General features: G+C 40.1%; 1 protein-coding gene across 1 annotated transcript in view; it reads right to left on the minus strand.

Moving 5' to 3' along the window:
- The window catches only part of SLC7A5 (solute carrier family 7 member 5), a 445177-nt gene that overhangs the window by 54908 nt on the left and 366416 nt on the right, over positions 1-23853 (minus strand). The window contains exon 8 of the mRNA XM_044081532.1: positions 23215-23364. Within this exon, the coding sequence (XP_043937467.1) occupies positions 23215-23364 (150 nt within the window). The remainder of the gene's footprint in view (positions 1-23214; positions 23365-23853) is intronic.

Consider the following 23853-nt stretch of genomic DNA (forward strand, 5'->3'; position numbering starts at 1 on the left):
TATACGTAATTCTCCGGAGTAAGGATTGATATTTTGATAGTAAACCATATATATATATATATATATATATATATATATATATATATATATATATATATATATATAAATAAAATAAAAGGGCTGTTTTAAACCACATGAACAAATACCGATGGTCTCCCAACACTTCGTTTAGCTCATTAAGTTGATTCTTGATATATATAAAAAAAAAAAAAAAAAAGCGCAATTTTATATTTAAAATGTATTTTGGTCCAAACACATTAAGAACTTAACATAAGAGTGGAAATCTGAGTTATTGTAAAAGACTAAGAGCAGCACTTGGTCTTTGCAGTGGTCTGGGAGGTGAGCTTGCTAGGACATGTTGGGCATATGGGGACAGTTGATTCTGTGTTTGTAGTTGTCAGGAAGTGCTAGAGAGTCATCAAATTTCCTTCATGGAAATATCTGTGGGAATGGAAGGTGTGTTGAGTGGTTCACTGGCAGAGTGGCCACTGCATGGAACAGGCTGGTAAAATGGAACAGGACAAATATTGGTTTGGATATTTTAAGAACAGCCTGGAAACAACCATATGAACTAGTGAATGGTATTCCAGCAAAACTGGATAGGCATTGTGGCCCGTGCTTGAAGTACTGATATGTGTGTATGTAAGAATGGAAATATAACAAATAAGAAACTAGAAGGGTCTCAATTTAAAGTTTATGGACTGTATAAACATGCTTGGAAGGAGCTAATAAGAAGAATAAGCATTATAGCTTGTGGTCTCTCAAATAACCAAGCAACAGCAAAAAAAAAAAAAAAAAAAAAAAAAAAAAAAAACCACAATAGTTATGTAATGTATGATTTTAGTAAATCTAGACATAAAATATATAATCATTCTACAAGATCAAGAAGTCTGCTGAATTTAGATGTTAAAGACAGGATTTAATAACATGGGCTTGTGTATAATACCACTACTGTCTTAACTTGTCATAAATGACATACACCACATTGAACATCAAGGGGAAGCATGATGATTTTCTTATATAAGTAAATATGCATAACAAGACATGTAATTGCTTTAACTTGAATTGTAGTTTTTGTAACCCATCTTGACCGTATGTAATACTTAAGTGGTTACGAAGGTAATTGTTTTATACATGACATCAAACTGACAAAGTTGTTCAAGAGAAACAACAGAAGTCTGAACTTGAAATGTCACAGAATGTAACAATCATATTCTGAACAAACAGTATTAAACTAACAACAGACACGCAGTTTAATAACATGGGCTTATGTATAATAACACTACTGTTTTAACTTGTTATAAATGACATACACTACACTGAACATCAAGGGGAAGCATGATGATTTTCTCATATAAGTAAATGTGCATAACAAGTCATATAATTGCTTTAACTTGAATTGTGGTTTTGTAACCCATCTTGACCACACAATACTTGAACTGTTACTAAGATACCTAATGTTTTATACATGACATCAAACTGACAAAGTTGTTCAAGGGAAGCAATAGAAGCCTGAACAAGGAATGTCACAGAATGTAATAATCCCATTCTGAACAAATAGTGTTAAATTGACAATCACTCAGTTTAACCTTTGCTGATTATACAAAATAGAACATTGCCATTTAAATCTAAAAACTTTCAGTATATGCCATAAAATGGCAATTTATGAATATGGAAAGGGAAAAAGAAGTTATGTACTCACCATAACGTTACATCCGAGTAGGTAACTTCATTTGTCTGCAACCTATGGGTATCAGATCCGATTCGGATCCGAGCCAGCAGCTTTCCTAGCTAAAGATCCAAGCTCCTCCCCTACCCATAATGCCCTGTTACCTCCCTCTAACCCTCAGATCAAGTTTGCCATAGTATTCCAGAACACTACCGGAACACAAGGAAAAACTATCTGAACATCCTAACCTGATGTCATCTGGGAAGTAACATACCATGATCCTTCAAGGACGAACTACAGGTCAGGGGGACGGAGGGAGGGTTGGTTGCAGACAAATGAAGTTACCTACTCAGATGGAACGTTATGGTGAGTACATAACTTCTTTATCTGAAGTAGTTCACTTCATTTGATCAGCAACCTGTGGGACAGAGTCCCCAACTGCCAACAACTTGGGAGGCCCTTATGGAAGGATATTCCGGAGCACTGCAGAGCCAAAGGACGCCCTTCCTCTGGAAATCAGATCCAATTTATAATGTGTAATGAAAGTGTGAGAGGAAGCCCAAGTAGCAGCTGAACAAATGTCATCCAAAGGTACCCACGACCAGAAGGCCGCAGAAGTAGCCACAGAACAGGTAGAATGTGCCCGGACCCGCACGGGCTCAGGTCGACCAGAGCTTCTGTATGCAAGAAGAATGCATTGTGAAATCCACCTAGCTATGGTTACCTTAGTCACTGGTTTACCCAGACGGGACTTAGCAAATGAAACAAAGAGCTGTTCTGATTTTCGAAAAACAGCCATTCTGTGTAGGTAAAATCGTAACTGTCTATGGACATCCAAGCAATGGAGTCTATATTCTCCCTTGTGATAATTAGGGAAGAAGACAGGCAGGTTTGATAGATTGGTTGATGTTGGCTTCGGAAGCCACTTTAGGTGGAAAAGATGGATTAGTCCTGTGGGAAACTCTGTCTTTATGAAAAATGATGTATGGGGGCTTACTGCAAAGAGCCTGTAGCTCCGATATTCTTCTAGCTGAAGTAACAGCAATCAGGAAGGAAGTTTTCCAAGATACATACTTCAAGTCAACCGAAGCTGCGGGCTCAAATGGGGGACCAGTCAAAGCCTGGAGAACTAGGGTTAAATCCCAGGAACTGCTTTGTCTCAAAAGAAAGGTACCTTTCAGAAAGGTCTTGCAGATCTTAGATGATGTTAGGGGGCCAAATTTGTTCTCAATGTGAAAGTGGGAAATTGCTGCCAGTTGAACTTTAACAGTTGAAGAACTAGCCCCCTAATGGAAAATTTGGGATAAAAAAATCGAGGCCTGCTGGAAAAGGAGCTGTAAAAGGGTCCAAATTCCTATGCTCCGCCCAGATAGAAAAACGTTCGCATTTACTCTTGTAGACTTTTCTGGTAGAAGGCTTATGAGCGGCCACCAGAATAGCTTTAACTGAGGATGAGATACCGGGAGTCCTAGCCATCAAGGGAATTGGATCAACCAAACCGAGAGCTTGAGGTTGTCCAGGTCGGGGGTCCTCAATCCCAGGGGGTGAGAAATCAGATCCAAAAGTGGATCCAATATCCAGGGAGGATGCACTAGATGAGACCTTAGGCATGGGAACCATGTTTGACGAGGCCAGAACGGGGCTATGAGGATAACTCTGCTCCCCAACCGATGTGCTTTCTGCAAGAATTTTGTCATCAACGGAAGAGGAGGATAAGCATAAAGAAGAAAGGATGGCCAAGCATGAACCAGAGAGTCTCTGGGGTTTTCCCCCCAGTGGGGGAATCAGAGTGAAAAACTCGCTGCACTTTGCATTTGAAGACGATGCAAACAGATCGCAGCAAGGTTGACCCCATCTGAGGAAGATCTGTTTCGCTACTAATGGGTTCAGAGACCACTCGTAGGGTAGTCAGACTCAGCTTGTCCGCAAGAATGTTTGACCGACCCGGTATGTGCGTTGCTATGAGAAAGCTGTTGGTGGATATCACCCATTCCCACACTCTCATGGCCTCTTGGCAAAGTGGATAAGATCTGGTTCCCCCTTGCTTGTTGATGTACCAGACCACTGACATGTTGTCTGTTTGAATTGCAATAGTCCCTAGAGGAAGAAGGGCATGGAGAGCCTGCAAAGCTAGAAGCACTGCCCTCATCTCCAGGACATTGATATGCAAAAAGGTCTCTGTGCGTATCCATGTACCTTGGATGGTTCTGCCCATACAATGCCCCCCCCCCGACCTGAGCCGAGACACGTCCGTGGTCACTGTGACTTGAGGTGGGGACATGGAGAAGGGGCGCCCTTCCCAAAGATGCTTGGAATGGAGACACCAAAGTAGAGATTCCCTGCAAATCCTGCTAAGAGGAATAGGGGCAGACAAGGGATGAAGCAGAATGGAACACTGGACCTGTAAGGTCCATTGGAGAATCCTCATATTCAGACGCGTGAGCGGAGACAAGTTGATGGCCGCTGCCATGGACCCCAGAGCCCTCAGGACTAACTTTGCTGGAGGGACAGAGGACTGAATAAGAGCCAAAACATGGAGATTTAGATTGCGAAGTTTGTCCGACGTCAGAAAGACTTTGGACTGAATTGTGTCTATCCTGGCCCCTATGAAATCCAAAATTTGAGTAGGCTGAAGGGAGGATTTCTTGTGGTTGATCGGGATCCCTAGATAGCGGGGAAAGATGTAGGAAATAGTCTCTCGCTGAACATAGTAGATGCCTGGTGGGGGCAGCTAGGAGCCAGTCGTCCAGGTAAGGAAAGACCTGTATTCCCTGAAGCCTCAGGTGGGCCGCTACAACTGCCATGACCTTGGTGAACATCCTGGGGGCTGTAGTGAGACCGAAGGGTAGGACCTGAACTGATAGTGGCTGGCTCCCAGCCAAAAGCGGAGAAACCTCCAGGATCGCCTGTCCATTAGAATATGGTAGTACGCATCCTTGAGGTCTATGGAGCACATCCAGTCGTTTTCCTGTAACAGAGGGAGACTGGATTGACTGGTAACCATCGGGAACTTCTCTTTGGCAACTGACAGGTTCAGTGTGGACAGGTCGAGAATTGGCCGCAAGTCCCCCGTCTTTTTTGGCACCAAAAAGAACCTGGAGTAAAAGCCTGATCCAGATTGACCGGGAGGGGACATGCTGGATGGCTCTTTTTTCTAGTAGCCCTTTTATTTCGAAGGCTACTACCTCCCTCTGATTGGGTGGTACATCAGGGAGGCACCCCGACCGGGGAAGAGAATTTAGGAATGGAATTGAGTAACCTCTGGATATGATCCGGAACACCCAGCGATCTGTCGTAATGGACACCCAATGTGCTAGATGCTCAGAGAAGCACCCCTGACTGCCTCCAGAGAGGAGCAGTTGGGCAACCCCTCAGGGTTGCTGCGCGGGTCGACCAGAAAAGGGTTCCCTCGACCCGAAATTCTTCACACACACCCCCCCCCTCTGCCTCTGGGCTGTCGTCCACCCTGTCCTCCACTGCCTTTGAAGGAGGGATCCGGAGCGAAACGGGATTGTTGGGATTTCTGGAACCACTTCTTCTGTCCTCTTTGGTTCCTGGAGAAGGACCTCCGAGGAGCCGAGAAGCAGATCCTGATGGCAGACGTTTTCCCATCCTTCTCGCTCTGGAGCAGCGTATCGCAGACGGTTTTGCCAAAAAGCGTAGAACCGTCAAAGGGGGCGTTCGCAAAGGATGCCTTGAAGGGTTCCGCAAAGTCACAGAGACGGAGCCAGGCCTGTCGTCGTAAGACAATGCCTGTTCAGCTGGCTCTAGCAGCTCCCTCCGTGGCATGGGAGAGAAGCCGCATAGAGGTGTTTGTGATCGACTTAAGAGTGGCCATTCGCGCCGAGAAGGTCCGTTTGTCCTTGGTCGACATGGACTCTGGGGGTGACCCAGCGTACTCTCTGATTAGGTCCCGCTGGAGTCGAATCACGTGTGCCATATATTTCAGTGACCTTACAGAGAAGGTCGCTGAAGCGAACATCCGCTTTCCGAGGTGGTCCATTGTCAGAGGCTCCTTGTCTGGAGGATGTACCAAGGAACTCGCCTATGCTAATTCCTTCTTGGTGGCAGCCGCCACCACGGCATCTACAGGGGCACCTTTGCTCCAAACTGTCCCGTCTTGTGGGGGGGCTGAGGATCTTGTCTGGTCTCTTGGGTATTGGCTACACAGTGTCTGGCTCCTTCCATGCCCTGGTAGTTGAGGTCCACCAGGGGATCGGCAAGAGGGGACACCCAAGAGGTAGATGGGCCTGCGAACGCCTCCAGAAAGATGGACTTGTCCGAGGAAGGCTTTTGGGCTGACCATCCCCCTCTAATACGAAGCATTTCCATAATGGCTCCAAAGGAGACATCTACGGGGGGTGACCTGGGGGAACCTTCCCTTTCCTCCAAGTCCGTGTCTTCTGTGAGGGACTCGGGTGAGTCCAAGTGCCTCCTCTTGCACTTTCGTTTGTGAGGGACCTCCTCAGGGGGGCTGTCCGAGGAGGGCTCACCAACAATGTCCTGTTCCTCCATGGGAACCATCTGGGACGTAGGTGCAGGCTGTCCCTGGGGTCGGATGATGGAAGGCAGGCCCGTCAGAGGGAATGGCGGGTGGATCCGTAGCAAGAGCCTGGGACCTCGAATCCCTCGAAAGAACCCTCTCCACGACGAATGCAGAGGGGAAGCTGCTCTCTTGAGGATCTGAAAGCAGTCCCCTCGGATCCAGCGCGTGGATCGGCGCTGGAGATGACCCGATCGGATCCGAAAGGGCAGTGCGATCAGACCTCTACGGAGCCGAAGGCACACTAACCCCTCCAGATCTGACACCCATCTCACGGCCCCGAGAGCTCGGATCTGAAAATGGATCCGACAAACTCAAAAGGTACAGTCGGCGCCGAAGTAGGAAACACTGTCGGCGCCGGCACCACCCTGGCTCCGAAGCTACTCACATCTGATAGCTCCGAACCCCGGTAGCAGGTCAGAGAAGGAGCAAGGGGGCGAAAAATGGGGTCGAGCTCCCCCCAGAGGGGGGGGGGTATGCAAGAGCACTCCCATCTGCAGCTGGGCCTGAAGAAATCGACGCATCATCCGATCCATGTCCACGTCAGATAAACTTCTAGTTGACCTGGATGAGGCTGTCAAGGCTGGCCGGGAAGGGCACCTGGACAACCAAGAAAATGACCGTGTCTCCTCCTCCGGCTCCGGGGAGAAACGTGGAGAACGAAGCCTGGAGGGGGAAGACCCGGAGACCTTAAGATGGCTGGCAAGCTGCTTAGATGGCGGGGCCGAGGGAGCTGAATCAGCCCCACTCTTGTGGCTACGATGCCTGTCCCTCTCACTCTCTATCCTTTCTATCCTTTTTCCTCGAGTCCCTTTCCTCCTGAGCCGAAGAGGGAGTTTGAATCCCGGCCAGGGGAGCGGGAACGGTCGGTGGGGCAGCCGCAGCTGGCGCCACAGAAGGGGGAGAGAATGAAGCCGAATCCGGGGGCAAAAGGCCCGCAAGGACTAGCTTAGTCCGCCTATCCCTCAAAGCCCTGGGGTTGAAGGCTGCACAGATAGTGCAGCCTGTAGAGAGATGGACCACAACCAGGCAAATAACGCACAGAGTGTGGCCATCCGCTGGGGACAGCTTATGGCCACACTCGGAGCATTTAGAAAAAATCGCTTTGGGGCCCTCGGACATACTGACAGGAAACACGCACACACCTTCACACACAGACAGAAGGTGGGAGGGGATTTAAAATCTACACTAACTACAGATAAAACTACACAGATAGATTAAGGGAGAGAAAGGGTACCACACACACTCAGAGTACAGAGATTTTAAGGGAAACAAGTTAAATAATCTACTTAACTCACAAAACCCAACGCTAGGAGCTCGTTTTTAGATGCTTCAAGAAGCCGCGGCAAACGAGATCTGAGGGTTAGAGGGAGGTAGCAGGGCATTAAGGGTAGGGGAGGAGCTTGGAGCTCAGATCTTTTGCTAGGAAAGCTGCCGGCTCGGATCCAAATCGGATCCGATACCCACAGGTTGCTGATCAAATGACGTTAACTACTTCAGATCTTGTAATCAGTAATCACAATAAGTGAATTTGTTTTCAACCTATAATTTCACTCATTTTATAATGAGAAATAACAGATATGAAAATCCTTATGTGTAGGAAATGGAGGGATGAGGGATGCACTGACAATTAAAATGCACTAACTTTCAGTGTTCACATCAACAAATTTGATGCTTTAAGTAAATTAGAAACAAAGTGATTACTTAAATGCTGGCAAACAATGAAATATAACTTCTGTTATAGCAAGTAAAATACAATGTATTATAAACATTAGGTATAAATATTATTACCATCTATTTATATTAAGTAATACGTTTTGAAAGACGTCATCAATAAGGGTGAATATGTTAATTAACTGTGTACTATAATCTTTTACTGAGGTTGTATATATGATACATCCTACTTTACTACGGCTGAATTGCTTATCATCTATCTTTCATGTAAATATTAATTGCTTATACAATAAGTTTGTATTAGAATTCTGTCTAATCTACAATAGTACTATATTTGTTCAAAACAATATAAGTATTGCTTATTCCTATTACAAATATTCTCCATATGATAATTCAATTTATGGAGCTCAGATGTTCTGGATTGTCAAGGTACGAGTGATAATCTGATGGACTTAGGTTTATCCACCAGATTAGGAATGATTTTCATTGCATGGCTAGTGGAGATCTTAGTTTTAACATTTATTAATTTAAATTTATTTCACAAAAACATTTTATTATCCCTGACCAAAACATTACTTTATTGGTAACCACGCAAAGTATAAAACTGATAATTTCCTTTAAAAGCTCATATACCTTATAGTTACCAGAGGAAAATGTTTAATAGTCATAATAAAAGAAAAATACATAGTCTAAATAACCTAAGATGGATTTAACTGTATTATCTTTAAATACCAATGGCTTAAACAATCCTAACAATAGATCAAATCTTCTGAAATATTTAAAACTGAACAAAGCATAAATTGTCTTCCTTCAAGAAACTCTTTTCAAAACAAATGACAATTACAAATGGAATCCTAAGGAATATACGATATTGGCACAATCCACTTATAAAACAAAAACAAAAGGGGTAACAATTTTATGGAAAACAAATGTGATTAACCCAGAAATCTTTTATAAGTATGAAGACAAAGAAGGCCTTATTATTTAACTATTACTAATGCCATAACAGAATATGGACCCTAACTAACCTATACTGGTTCCCAGGCATTGGAACAGGAGTTGTTAAAAAACACTTGGATTTCATTACCAATAATTATACAGGCAACTTCATATTAGGATGAGATTTTAACTGTATATTTGATATTTCTGAAACTACAAATAAAAGACTGCTGCATACATCTGCTGTATCAAAAGCTTTAAAAAAGTGAGTAGAATCATTTAGTCTTGTAGATACTTTCAAATTTAAAGATAAATTTTTGCTGTTTTCCTATCAAGATCACAGATTTGGTACCCAAACTAGAATGGATAAAATATTTGCTGCCCATGACTTACACTCTAAAATCATTAATTTCTCAATCACTCCATGCCCCTTTTCAGACCACAGTTCATTGATACAAAAAACTTAAAAATGGGTACAAACATGTCTTTAACTCCAGAATTTCAGCATACATAACTAAAATTAAAGAGTTCAAACCCTGGTTATTATCTGAATTACAGTTCTTCTTGGATATTAATTACACCACAGAGATAAAATAATTATATGGGACTCACTTAAAGCTTATATATATGGTAAACCCCTAACTTGGTATAAAAAAAAATCAGAGAATGGGATTCTGAATTATTAGATCTATAATCCACACGCTTGTCAGTAAAAGCTGAAAAACATCAAAATCATTTGGAGATGAAAAAGAAAGTAGAAGTATTAAACAATAAATACAACAACAAAATTCTAACACATACAACTAGTTTAGCTTTAGAAAAACTAACAATTAATATCTTGGCCACTTCTCCCAAATAGCTACATAATTTATCCACAAGAATCAAAATACAATCAAAAGCTAACAACATTAAAAGTATCTTCCATGAAAAGAAAGGGAAAAACGTCTCGGATACAAGTGACACGATGCCTACAGAAATCACTATATGGAACATTTCCATAAAGAAAATATACATATCTAGCAATTAAATCTAGATGAAAAATGTTCCAATATAAAAAAAATACCAGCAAAATAAAACTAGATCTGCAAGCACCCATATTCTACAAAGAAATTACAGATAACAAAGGAGGATAAAAATAATACAGCTCCAGGTATAGATGGCATAATTATGGAAATATATAAACTTTTCCCTTCAGAAATACTATACCTCTTCCATAAAACTCTATTAGAAATTCAGTCATAAGCTTTAATACCACCCTCTTGGAGATATTCCTTAATCATACCAATCCTAAAAGAAAACAAATCCCCAAACCTCTGTACTTCATATAGACCTAATATCACTATTAAATAAGGACTATAAGATATTTATGACAATATTGACTAACAGAATGAAAATACCACTATCCAAAACAATTATCAAACTGGATTTATATATCATAGACACACACATGACAATATTAAAAGGATAATATGTCTTATAGATTATGTTAAGAAAATAAAGAAACACTCATAACTGATTAGATACAGAGAAAGCATTTAATTCCCTAAATCAGGACTATTTATTCAAAATCTTAATGCTATTTGAATTTCCTGCATCCTTTGTTCATCTACTAAAAAAAAAAAAAAAAAAAAAAAAAAAAAAAATTAATATATATATATATATATATATATATATATATATATATATATATCCACACACACACACACACATATATATATATATATATATATATACACACACACACACAAATAATTTAGCGCATGTCAAGTTAGGTCCTTTTACATCTGAAGCTATACATATAACAAAAGGCACTAAACAAGGATGTCCCATGTCACTGATTCTATTTCCTCTGGCTATTGAAATATTGGCAGATTCAATTTGTAACAATATAAAAATCAAAGGAATAGATGTTTATAAATAATACAATTCTAAAGTAATGCTATTTCCTGATGACATATTACTAACATTATCTAATACAAAAGAGATATTAGAAAAATTATATATATTAATTGACAAATTTCACGACTTCAGGACTCCATTTCAATAAATCAAAATTTTTATTTTTAAATAAAAAGAAAGAACTGCAGACTAAGGGGCATGACATCATAGGGAAACAAGAATCTACCTTAAAATATCTAGGAATTGAGATAAGCCAGGATAATATTGAATTAGTCTCAAAAAAAACAATATCATCATCAATACAGTTAAAATCTCTGTGGAAAAATCGAACAAAATATTAACATTTGAAGATAGACTACAGTTAATAAAAATTGTTTTACTGTCCATGATCCTATATATAGCTTTGGCAATACAACTGTTACCAGAAAGGAATATACTTAAATAAATTCATGCCTAATAAAACTTTTATGGTTTCCCAAAAGAAACAGAATAGCTTTAATACATCATGTCAGACCATGGAAACAGGGAGGATTAAAGTTTCCTGATAGAGAAACATATATAAAAGCATCAATATCTAAACCAATCTCAGATTGGGTAAGTCCAAATTACTCTGCAAACTGGAAAGAATTACTAACTAATATCAATAAATGAATTTGATTTACAAAAAAATTTAAACATCATTTGCCATGGCACATATGTATAAGTATGCAATATAACATAACTAAACCCACTAAAACTCGTATGATTAATTATTACATTGACTCAATTAAGAAAATTATTAATGCAAATATAGATTTAAAAATCTGGTTTGATCTTTTAACACCATTTATAGTCAAAGAACTTTTCACAAAATATATACAGAAATTATTAATTCCTGGAACAGAAAGGATTTGTTTATTAGCTCTAACGTATCAAAGAACTAAACATTTTAGATATGCAAGTAATAAAAACATACAAAATTCCACAACAGGACTGGCTAACTTTACAGAGTATTCTGTCATATTCACAAGACTTAAGTAGAAAAATTAACAATTTTTCATTTAAAGAAATACCTAAATTTACAAATTACATATATGAAATCATATATAATGACTTTGACATGAGAAACAGTATTTCAAAATTTTACAAAATATTGATAAACTATAAAACACCCCAAACCTCATATTGGAAATATATAACAAAAGGACACAATACACTTATCTGGAGATATTAAAACAAATATCTTATTATCGATAAAATATATATCCTTTACACAATACTGGAAAGTTTTTAATTGAAAATGCTTTCACAGAGCATTCTTAACTCCAGATAGAATCAGTAAAATTAGTTCTTCCATAAAAGGAATATGTTGGAGATGTCAGCAAGTACACATTGCAGACTGGAACCACATTTTCTTTGATTGTGTTAAAATGAAGCCATTTTAGAATGGTATTAATAATGTTCTACAAGCTTTATTTAATGAATTGTTTTATTTAACTAAAGCCATTGTATTATTAAATGTGAACCAAGGTCCTAATTTGAATAGGTCAAACATGTATCTAGTATGGACTATACTTGCAATTTCAAGGAAGTGGATAACAAGAAGATGGAATACAAACACAATACCAACTCTGGAAGACTTCTACAGTCTGCTGAATACCACAGCATTACTGGAAATTAAAATTAAAGAACTAAGAATTTATCCAAAGCCATTTATCAACAACCCTTGGGGAAAAGTCTTATCGTTGATTGACACTATACAATTATTGATCAGGCACTCTGATAATGGATTGGACATACTTATAACGTAACTGTATACATTAAGATCTGTTTCAGTGTCAGGCTAGTGTACATAGTTATTTAAGATGTTATGTATAAATACTATGGAATTCACTCAAATGTATTTGAAGAATAAAAATATTTTGAGGAAAAAAATGGTAGTGGAAGCTAGGCTACAAGAAATGGAAGCATATTTAAGAAAGCTAAACCTACAAAGCTGTTGGAAGAAAATAAAATTCTAATGGTTAGAATATATGAAGAAGAGATTAGGAAGATCATGAGAAGTCAGAGCACTAGGAAAACTCCAGGCTTGGATGGATTCCAGTAGAGCTATTGACGAGGAAAGGAATCAAGACCTGGGAGAGGTTATTCAACTATATTACGGATGGAGAGTGCACTGGCAGTCTTGGCAATTATACTGAACAATGGGAAAGAGTCAATATGAATCCTAGACTGTACAGATCCATTTCAGTTACAAATCACGATTATGAAGTCTTTATGTCTCTACTGCTGGGAGGTTGGCAAAGATATTAGATTAAATAAAAATGGATCAGTGTGGGTTCATAGGCACAGGACAAATGTAGTACAGAATGACACTAAGGCAAGAAATAAAACATTAAGTAAGTTTGAATGCAAAGAAAGATATTGATAAGGGTGAGTTGGGAATTTTTAAAGAAAACAATGAAAGTGTTTGACAAAAGAAAGCATAACTCAGATATTTTGGATATATGAAAAAGCAGAGACTAACCTAAAATGTGAAGGAAGGTTCTCAGGTAAAATACATTTTACAGGTGGAATAAGGCAGGGTTGCCAGTCTCCTATTTGCTCTACACTTGGAGCTCTTAGCTACAGAAATTAAACAGATATAAATGGAAAGATTCATTAAAAAATAGTCTTATTTGCAGATGACCATATTGTACCCAGCAAATCCAAAGCAGTATTTAAAAATCTTATTCAGATCATTAAAAAGATTGGGTCAGTTAGCAGGAATAAAATGAAATAAAATTAAAAGCAATAAATGTTAAACTATGCACCTTCACATGACTTGGTCCAGGACATCCTTTTCCTCTGGAGACATAGTACCTGGGAATGTGGTTGAAACAAAATATTGGGAGCAGTGCTAGAGGAATGCGAGAAGAAATAAATCAGAAGATATGCAACAGAAAAGGTAGTGTAGGATGTAGTTAATGGACACGAGTTGGTAAAATAAGAGCAATGAAAATGTTTCTGGTTTCTCTGGTACTTTGTGTGGGGCAAATGTATGGTTATTCTCAAGCACAAGAGATGTGGATGGAAATTAATAGAATGAGATAAAATAATTTCTTTGGGGAAATAAAAAGGAGGGAGTACACTGGAATAAACAGATTCTCTCAATAATAAGAATAAGGTGGGTTGGGATTGCCCAATTTGATTGAGTATTTTAGGTAAACACAACTATGACTGATCTAGTCAGCCCAGAGGCAAACTTATTTACCCAAATGAAAAGACATGCAATTCTCTCAGGAAGACTCTAGGAGAACAAGGGAACAGCTGGGATTCTGAGAAACAGCAAAGAAAGAAAATACAAAACATTATGCATAAAAATAGATTTGTCATTTTACAAAGCATATCCTGAACCAAGTGGAGGCACAAGGACGTTTCAATAAGTTTCACTCTAAATGAAAAGAGAAGGGAAATTAAAGAAACTGCAGCAATAATTCAGAAAAAGAAAAAGAAAACAGATTTGGCAAACAAATGACTATTGGGAATAAAACACTGGAATGGGAAGAAGCTAAATGCCTGTCTGAACTATAAGACCACCATATGGCATACATGAGATTAACCAGAGAAAAAGGAAACAGGAAAAACACAGAAGACAAAGAAACCAAACATAAAAAGACTACATGATATAAACTAGTACTGGGCAAGGCAGTAAGGAAAAAAATAACAGGTAAAGCATATACAGCATTAGTATAACTGAGAACCCAGCAAGTAATCAAGGTGAGGTTGGACTGGAATAAGCATCTGCAAATGATGGAAAGGAGATTATGCTTCCTCCTTAGACATTCCACTAAATCCAGAAATCTCAGGGTATTTGCTTTGAAATTACTTTATAGGCATTTATATACTCTATTCAGGATTCAAAAAATATTCATGCAAACTGATGACTCATGTTGGAGATGTGAAGGACAAGACAGGAGCACCTAGGAACACATATTTTGGGACTGCTCAGAGCTGCAAAGTTATAAATAAGAACTGCAACTAGCAATAAATAAAACTGTGGGGAAAGAGATAGAAGACATGATGATGCTAATTAGGACTAAATAAAACATTTAAGACAAGGAACGAGCAGTTCTTTTATTGATACTGACAGTTGCAAAACATGCAATAACAAAAAAATGGCAAAACTAAGAAACTTACAACGGTAGACGTAAGAAAGGTTATGCTTGAAATAAAAGAGATGAACTTGAAAAATGTTGACAGGAAAATATGGAGGTTCCCGATTAATAAGTGGAACAAAAGGAATTTATGCTGTACTACAAATATACAACAAACCCCTAATGAGCTAAGAACATACAGCCAACCTTATTAACTAAAGTACAGTTTTGTACCTACCATAAATGTAGATGTTCGAGTGTTCACCCTGCTGCAGTCATCACACTTGGGTTATCCTGCCGTAAGGCGGTCCCGCAGTCGGCCCAAATTCCAAAGTCTTGGTCCGGCGTCGGTTGCTGTCGCTTCTTCCCTGACGTCAGTGCGCCAGGGGTATATGAGAGGCATCTGGGGCAAGAAATCAGGTGCCCTCAATAGGTAGGCAATATATATATATATATATATATATATATATATATATATATATATATATATACACACACACACACACACACACACACATATAGCTATATAAAAATAAAACAAAACCCTTAGGCACAAGCAAATACACCACAGAGGTAGTATAGGATAGAGTTGTAGAGATAAGTTCAGCTGGTTCAGAGGGGATGGAGGGAGGGTAACCTGGACTGCAGCAGGGTGAACACTCGAACATCTACATTTATTGTAGGTACAAAACTGTACTATGTTCATCGTGTTACCCTGCTGCAGTCATCACACTTGGGTTGAATCCCAAAGCTAAGGATGGGAGGTTGAGTCAAAAAGGGTTAGAAGAAGCTAGTAGGCCCTGCAAAACTGCAGTGGCAAAACCAGCTCTAGTCTTAGAGTATAGAGGTAAGTGATAGTGTTTGGTGAAGGTGTGCACTGAACTTCAAGCTGCAGCCTCAAGAATATCCATGGTTGGCACTCCCCTGAGAAAGGCTGCTGATGTAGCTGTAGCCCTGGTGGAGTGGGACCTAATGTTAGCAGGTACTGGTTTCCCATGATGTGTGTAGCGGAAACGTATGCAATGCCCTATCCATTTAGAAATGGTCTGTTTTGAGATAGCTTTTCCTTGTGATCCTGTAGCATAGGCTACAAAGAGCTGGTCAGTTTTTCTGAAAGCCATAGTTTTATCCAAATAGTAACGTAATTGCCTGTGAATGTCCAAAGAGTGCAGGAGTCTTTCTCCTTTGTTCTGGGGATTTGGGAAGAAGGTGGGCAAGTGAATGGTTTGGTTTAGGGCCACACTGGATACCACCTTTGGCATAAAGGAAGGGTTAAGTTTGTAGAGAGACTCTGTCTTGATGAAAAATGAGGAAAGGTTCCACTGCCATTAGTGCCTGTAGCTCTGAGACTCTTCTAGCTGAGATTATTGCTAGTAGTAGGGCAGTTTTCCATGAAAGAAATTTTAAATCAGCTGAAAAAGCTGGTTCAAAGGGCGGCAGTGTAAGCTTTTCCAGAACAAAGTTGAGATCCCAAATAGGTGTTGGAGCTCTCCTTTGTGGTCTTAAGTTCTTAGCCCCTCTGAAGTACTGTCTTAGGAGTGGATGTGAGAATAAAGGAGGATCCGTGCTGTAATGAGCTGAAATTGCTGAGGCGTGGATCTTAATAGATGAAAAGGAAAGTCATTTGTGTAACATCTCAGTTAAATATTGTAGAATCTGAGGGATATTTGGATCAAGGGGATTTAGGCCTTTAGCCTGGCTCCAGGCACAAAATCTTTTCCATTTGTCTGAATAGGTTTTCCTGGTGCTGGGCCTCCTGGCCTCCAGAATGACATCCATAACAGCTTTGGATAAAGGTGTTGGCTGGTTGTTTAGGTAATTTGCCATGCAGCCAGGTTTAAAGTCTTGAGCTGGCTGTGTAGAATCTGATTGTCTCGCTGGGTAAGCGGGTGAGGAATTTGTGGCAAAATCCATGGTGGACTGTGGGCCATGTTCCTTAAAATTGGATACCAATGCTGGCGTGGCCAGTCTGGTGCAACGAGCATCATTTGTGGCCTCTCTAATCTGACTTTCAGCAGTACCTTTGTTAGAAGAGGCAGTGGAGGGAAGGCATACACTGTTAATGTTTTCCAACAGAATGAGAGGGCGTCCACTTTCCAAGCTAGTGGATGGAAGGTCCTTGTGCAAAATATTTGAAGTTGGTGGTTGTGGGGGCTTGCAAACAGATCTATGTCTGGGCATCCCCATTTTTAAGCTATCATTGCAAATACTTGTGGATCTAGTTTCCATTTGTGTGGATCCATGATGTTTCTGCTTAGGTCGTCTGCCAATGTATTTTTCTTTCCTGGCAGGAATTGTGCTTGTAACTGAACCTGGTAAGACAGTGCAGTGTTCCACAAGGTCATTGCTTGCCTGCATAGATGGTAGGAATGTGTGCCCACTTGCTTGTTTATGAACCACATTACTGTGGTATTGTCCGTTATTATTAGTTGTCTTGGGTGTAGAAGGTCCTTGAAAGCTGTTAGGGCATTCTGTACTGCTAGCATTTGTTTTTGATTGATATGCAGATGCCTCTGATCTGAAGACCATTTGCCCTGAATGCACTGCCCTGCCATGTGTGCTCCCCAGGCATAGTCCGATGCATCTGTTGTCATAGTTTGACTGTCTGTGGGTAAGGTGAAAGGTTGATCCTTGTTGAGGTGACATGCCTGTGCCCACCATAGAAACTCCTGTTGAAGGCAGGGAATGAGTGGTATCATTGTTTCCAAGCTGTTGCTGTGCTGAGTCCATACACCTTTCAGGTACTATTGTAATTTCCTCATATGCAGTTTTGCAAATGGTAGTAGTAGTATGCAAGATGCCATGAATCCCAAGGCCTGCAGAATTTTTCTTACAGGGAGTTGGGTCTTTGTTGCCATTATTTTGAAATATAGAATCAGCTGTCATTGCTTGTCTGGCGTGAGATAAGCCATCTGGGCCATTGTATTCAAGCTGGCACCCAGGAATATTATGTTTTGTGAGGGCACTAGTTTTGATTTCTTTTCGTTTACTGTGTACCCTAGGCAACTTAGAAGGTGTTTGACAAATGCCAGATGCTTTAAAAGAATGTCCTTGCTTTCTGCTTGAATAAGGCAGTCATCCAGGTATGGGTATATTTGAATTCCTCTTTGTCTGCAGTATGCAATTACTGGTGCTAGGCATTTTGTGAAGACCCTGGGCGCAGTAGATAAGCCAAAGGGCAGTGCAGAGAATTGATAATGCGTTGAACCTGCAATAAAGCAGAGGTATCTTCTGCAATTTTGTCTGATAGGGACATGCAGGTATGCCTCCTTGAGGTCCAAAGTGACTAGCCAAGCTTTCTTGCCCAGCATGGGAAGAAGCTGCTGTAGTGTTAGCATCTTGAATTTTGGTACTTGCAGATAGGTGTTCAGAATTGAAAGATCCAGAATGGGTCTCCATGCTTTGTCCTTTCTTGGGACTAGGAAGAGTCTTGAGTAAAATCCTTGTCCTTGCTCCTGTGTAGGTACCTGTTGAATGGCTCTCATGTCCATGAGAGCTGTAATTTGTTTTTGTGCCTCTGCCCATTGATTTGGTGGCAGGTTTGGCATTCCTTTGATCCTTGGTAAGGTATGAAAGTGGAATCTGTATCCTTGAGAGACAATGTTTAGAACCCATTTGTCTTTTGTGATGATGTGCCAGTTGTCTGCAAATAATGCTAGCTTTCCTCCCAAGGGAGTTGCCAGGAGAGATTTGCTTGGTAGTTTGAGGATAGAGTCATTGTGTTTGTCTTCTGCTAGCTTGGGGCCTGTCTTCTCCTCCTTTCTGGGTAGCAGAACCCCATTGGCGAGGTTTGTAAGGGCCCTGTGACTGACCTCTGCCCCTTGGGCGTCTGTATTTGCCCCCTCTATGAGCTGTCTGAAGCTGGAAAGGATCAGTTTTTTGTTGGCCAATTTCTGCAGAAACGAGGGGGTTGTACCTGCAAAAAATCCTTGACCGTTTGCATAGACTTTGCCTTATCCTCCATTTTCTTTAAAACCTCTTCTGCTTTGACACCAAATACATCCTGCTGTAAAGGTGCATCCAATAATTTTGCTTTAACATGGTCAGGGAGGGTTTGCTCTTTTAACCAAGCATGTCTATGAATGACAGAGCCAGTAACAGCTGCTCTACAGGAAGCTTCCAATGAATCAAATCCGCATTGTAAAGTATGTTTACCCACCTGTTCAGCTGCATGCAACAGATCCTGCATTTCCTTGAATTCAGACTGTTCTGAATGTGTGCTCATTTTTTGTTTTAACTGAGACATTAGGAATTGCTGATATTTCAACATATGAAACTGGCAATTTAATGCTCTCATAGCCAGAGTTGCTGAGGTGTACATTTTCTTTCCCCATCTATCTAAGGCTCTGGAATCCCTTTCAGAGAGCAGAGGATTTTTAGCCATAGAAGCTTTTGCGCCCTTAGGACCCTGGGAAATTGTTTCTGGGTCAGCTACATGGCTTTTATACAGGAATTTGTGCGAGTCAGGTACTCTGTAGTATCTGTCTGGTTTGGCTGGAGCAGGAGGTAGAGAGTCTGGATTTAAACTAGACTCCAAGTAAACATCATCCACAACATCTAAAACAGGAGGGATAGCAAGAGGTCTGTGCTGGGGTACTAAAAGGAACTGTTGGAGCCTTTTCTTAGAATCTGAGTAATCCTGGCCTTCCCAGTGGAAATGTTCCCTCATGGTATGTAAAGTTTCCCCAAAGGAGTAATCTTCAGGGGGAGATGCTGAGGGAAAACAGTCTTCAGCATCAGAGTCTTCATAAGGTGGACAAGTGTAATCCTGTTCCTCAGAAGAATCTGAGGAGAGTGAAAAGGGTAATCAAATCTTCAGCCATCTTAAGCATCTGTTTCTTAGGCATGGGGCCTTGAACTGTAGACTGATGTACTGTTTTCTTAGGTTTTAAAGGAGTTTTAAGCTTAGCATAAGATTTAATGGTGAGTGTAGTCTGTCTGAAGACACCTTCTGCAACTGAAGGAGTTTCCACTGCACCGGTGTCTACTTCTGCTCCGGTGTCGGTAGATGGCTGCGTCAGCCTAATCGGCTCCGCTTGGGAATCCGCAGCTGTCTGGGGTTCCAGTTCTGCGGTCGAAAGGGGCTGCGTAGGCACCTCACTGAAAACCGGACAACCGGCGACAGGCCCAGTTGAGGCCTCGGAGTCTGGCTTGTTCCTAAGCTGCCTGTCCTTATCCTTGCGTTTTTTTATATATGGCGGTCGTCGGCTGCTCCGACGGCATGATATAATTAAATTTCCTACCAAAGTAATGCCGTGCGAAGTCAAAACAGCGTTTGATAGTTCGTTTACTAAACCTAGTGCAAAACGGACAACCTGTGACGTCGTGGTCTGGGCCTAAGCAAGGAATACAATAGGAATGGAAGTCCTTATGAGGTATTTGCTTCCCACAAGAAATGCAATTGTTAACTTTTTCTGACATCGGACTGAGGCAAGAAAATGTTCCCCAATGGGGTACTTAGCTTTATTGAAGACTTCGGACTGAAATTCAAATCGAAAATCTCAGTTGTCGGCCGACCGGCACTTGCGAACTGCTTCTGCTTCGGGCACCGCGCGGCAAGAAAGACTGAAGAAAATGGCGTTGAATGCCTCTTGTATACCCCTGGCGCACTGACGTCAGGGAAGAAGCGACAGCAACCGACACCGGACCAAGACTTTGGAATTCGGGCCGACTGCGGGACCACCTGACGGCAGGATAATCCAAGTGTGATGACTGCAGCAGGGTAACTTGAAAAGGTAAAGGATACTTTATGCTTGTTTCAGGTATATTACACTTGATAACTGGATGTATCTAAATAAATAGAACTTGTATTGCAAACAGTTTTTCCTTTTTTATTCTGTATCAAAGTATTATGATTGGTGGGTGTAAGGGCAGAACAAAAGTTTGAAAATTCAAGTTGACAATGATAGCATGTTTGCTACTGCAGAATGTACACATTCATCTATTTTTTAATTTTTAATACTTGAATGTAAGCACTGATCAGCTCCTTATTTGTTAATAAGAATGTGTACCATTTTCTAACAGATTACTGTAACAGTTAGCAGTGCAGTTACTGTAGCAAAACATACATGGCAATTAAGCAGTATGCACAGCACACATCTTATTTTCCAAAATAAAAAGGATCACAACAATAAAAACTGGTCTGATTCTGTGCAGCACTGATCCTTGGGCTTTTCTTGTTTTCTGTCTGTAAACAGACCTTCTTTAATCTGAAACTACTGTACGTCACATAACTTTCACAGCAGTGAGGTTTGTGATGGTGACACTAGCAAGCAAGATATTGCAGTTTTTAAACAGGAGAGTAACACGGAAAAAGGTTTGTGATGGTAAGACTAGCAAGCAAGATATTGCAGTTTTTAAATAATCTGAGAGTAACATGGAAAAATCAGTTCACCAGCATTTGAGGATGGTGGAAGGTTGTGCTATTGCCTGGTTTTAAGTGTATCTACTGTATGCCAGAAACACTTTATGGACGAATACTTAGGAACATCTTACTCAAAATAGCTTTATCTTGCATTTTTATTTTTAGTCTGTTAAGAATTTCTTTTATAGTTTCATAGGCAAATATTAGGCTAGCTGCCCTTGTGGACCATTTGAAGCCTGGTCAATTCCCCTTTTTGTGCTGGAAATAACCTATCCCATTTAGTTACAGAGTGACCCTATTCATCCCACAGTTAATTATATATTACCCCTAATAAGAATAACTTGAGATCCTACCATAGATAATTGGGTTTCTATCAGAAGAGCGAACACTTAAATTAGAGAACGCTCTTATATCGAACTTTAAAACGCGAAACTTGAAAATGTCGAACTTTGCTGTTTTCTCCACTGTGGTGTGATCTCTGAGTTGGTATATTTAAGTTGGGGGTGAAGCACCCCCCCCCCCAACACTTTATTTTGCCTGAACATTGTTTTTTGATTTTTTTGGAATCCGGGAATTTTTTCCCTGGGAAAAAAATTCGCTGATCTGTTCCTTCGAAATTTTAAGATTTTGTGTTTTTAAGTTCGATAAAAGAACGTTCGCTATTTTTAGCATTCTATCTTCTGATATAGACGCTAGATAAGTTGAGGGGATAAAGCATTTAGGAGCTACATCTGTACATTTAACAGTACAGGGGGGCAGTCCTGCAGTAAATTTTGTCTCCCATCCATACATCTAAGTTGCGGTTGAAAATGGACAGGGATGAACTTTGTTTTAAGTGGACGGGGTGTCTGTTCCATAACAGCGGTATCCTCTGCAAAATGCATCTGTCCATTCTGTTGATGCTGATCTTGCATAAAAGGTTTAGATCCCTAGACTGAGTTATTCTGATGACATCTGACTTGCTGATGTGCAGGAAATCCATCAATAATGGGTCAAATGATGCCTTGTATGCCAGACACAGCTAACCTCTCAGCAGTTTGCAGGATACAAAGTATAGTGAAAGGGTTTGGAATCTGTGTAGAACATGTAGTTTACACTTGTATCCTCTTAGGAGAGTATCTCTGTGGGTGTTCCAGTTGTTAGATACATGCCAAGAAGTTGAAATTTTACATTTCTTTACTCCATGAAGGATTTTTTTTTTCTAGACTGACTTTTATTTTAATAAATATCGATGACCTGACCTTGTTGTTGGCTTGAATCATATTCAATGACTGGCCTAATGAGGGCTCAGTAAAGGGGGACAATGACATCCCTAGATTTAGACGCAATCCCTTTGTTTATAAGCTTTACAGTATTTACAGTGATCAAGGTCAGACTATTTGTTTCTGTATATTTTGCCAGTGTTTTAATGATCCGAGAAAGAATTTTTGGTTAAAATGATTTATGAATTTGAAAAAATTCCATTAACTGTATTCCAATGTCATTCAAGTTTATGCATTTGTCAGCATCCAATATTTGTACATGGAATTTGTTTGATCAAATCCTTATAACTGTAGAATGAAAGCTATAACTCAATCACACCATACTGCCTTAATTCCATTTAACACCAGTTTTCACATTTACATTCATGTTTTCACTAATCTGAAAGCACTGCATGTTATAGAGGGGCATGATGAGAAACAGGAAACTGAGAAATACATTGTCGCTGCCCATGTATAATGCACTTTATTGGACATATTACTAGCCATTTGCTAGAAATTTTGAAGACATGCAATGTTTCCATATGTACATTAGTATTTCCAAAACCATGTGACTTACAAATTGCTGTGTGGCATCAATTAAAACATCTTAGATGATGTTACAGAAAACGGTCTTTAATATTTACACTGAGTTCTACATCGTGAAACATATTTAATGTTATGTATACTTTTAATTACGCACGTAACAATCATTTTTCATATTTCTATAAATATACAAGCACCCCATATCACTCCTTCAGTGGTTCACTCACTTTTATTGGCCGTTCAAGTTCAGGCTTCTTGTAGCGGAGCCACATCATCCCAACGATGGCCAAAGCGATACATAACCAGTTAAAGAAACTGAAGAAGTTAATGACGGAAAATATGTCATTGGAAAAGGCATAGAGTAAGGTCATCAGGCACTGCAATAAACCAGAAAGCAAAGCAAAGTAATCAGTACAGCCAAATGTCAGGAATCAGTCTGTTCTCTAAAATTAACTGAAACATGATATACACATTTAACAGAGGCATCGGAAAATGACTAATATGAAATTAGTGCATAGCAACACAAAGCAGAGCAGCTAACAATATAGCACCTTGCAAAAAGGATACTATCCATCAATACGGACCACCCTTAAACTACACAGAATGGTAACTGGTCAAGACATCAATCAAGCATTCATCTGCCTTAAACAACCAATCCATGGTCCATCTGTTCAAGTGCACAACATGTTGCAAAAGAGAGTAAAATCCCATGAGTGGAGGAGCTCCCTGGTCAGCCTCAGTAAGAAGCTGAGATCCCTTATAAGATCCTCCAAAGCTAGCTATGAAAACAAAATCGCCACTAAATCCAAGGACAACCACAAAGCATTCTATAGCTATGTCAAGAATCTAGATGGCAACACCCAGAT

The sequence above is a fragment of the Protopterus annectens genome, chromosome 8.part0 (assembly GCF_019279795.1).
Source record: "Protopterus annectens isolate FY-2018-M chromosome 8.part0, PAN1.0, whole genome shotgun sequence".
Taxonomy (NCBI): Eukaryota; Metazoa; Chordata; order Ceratodontiformes; family Protopteridae; genus Protopterus; species Protopterus annectens.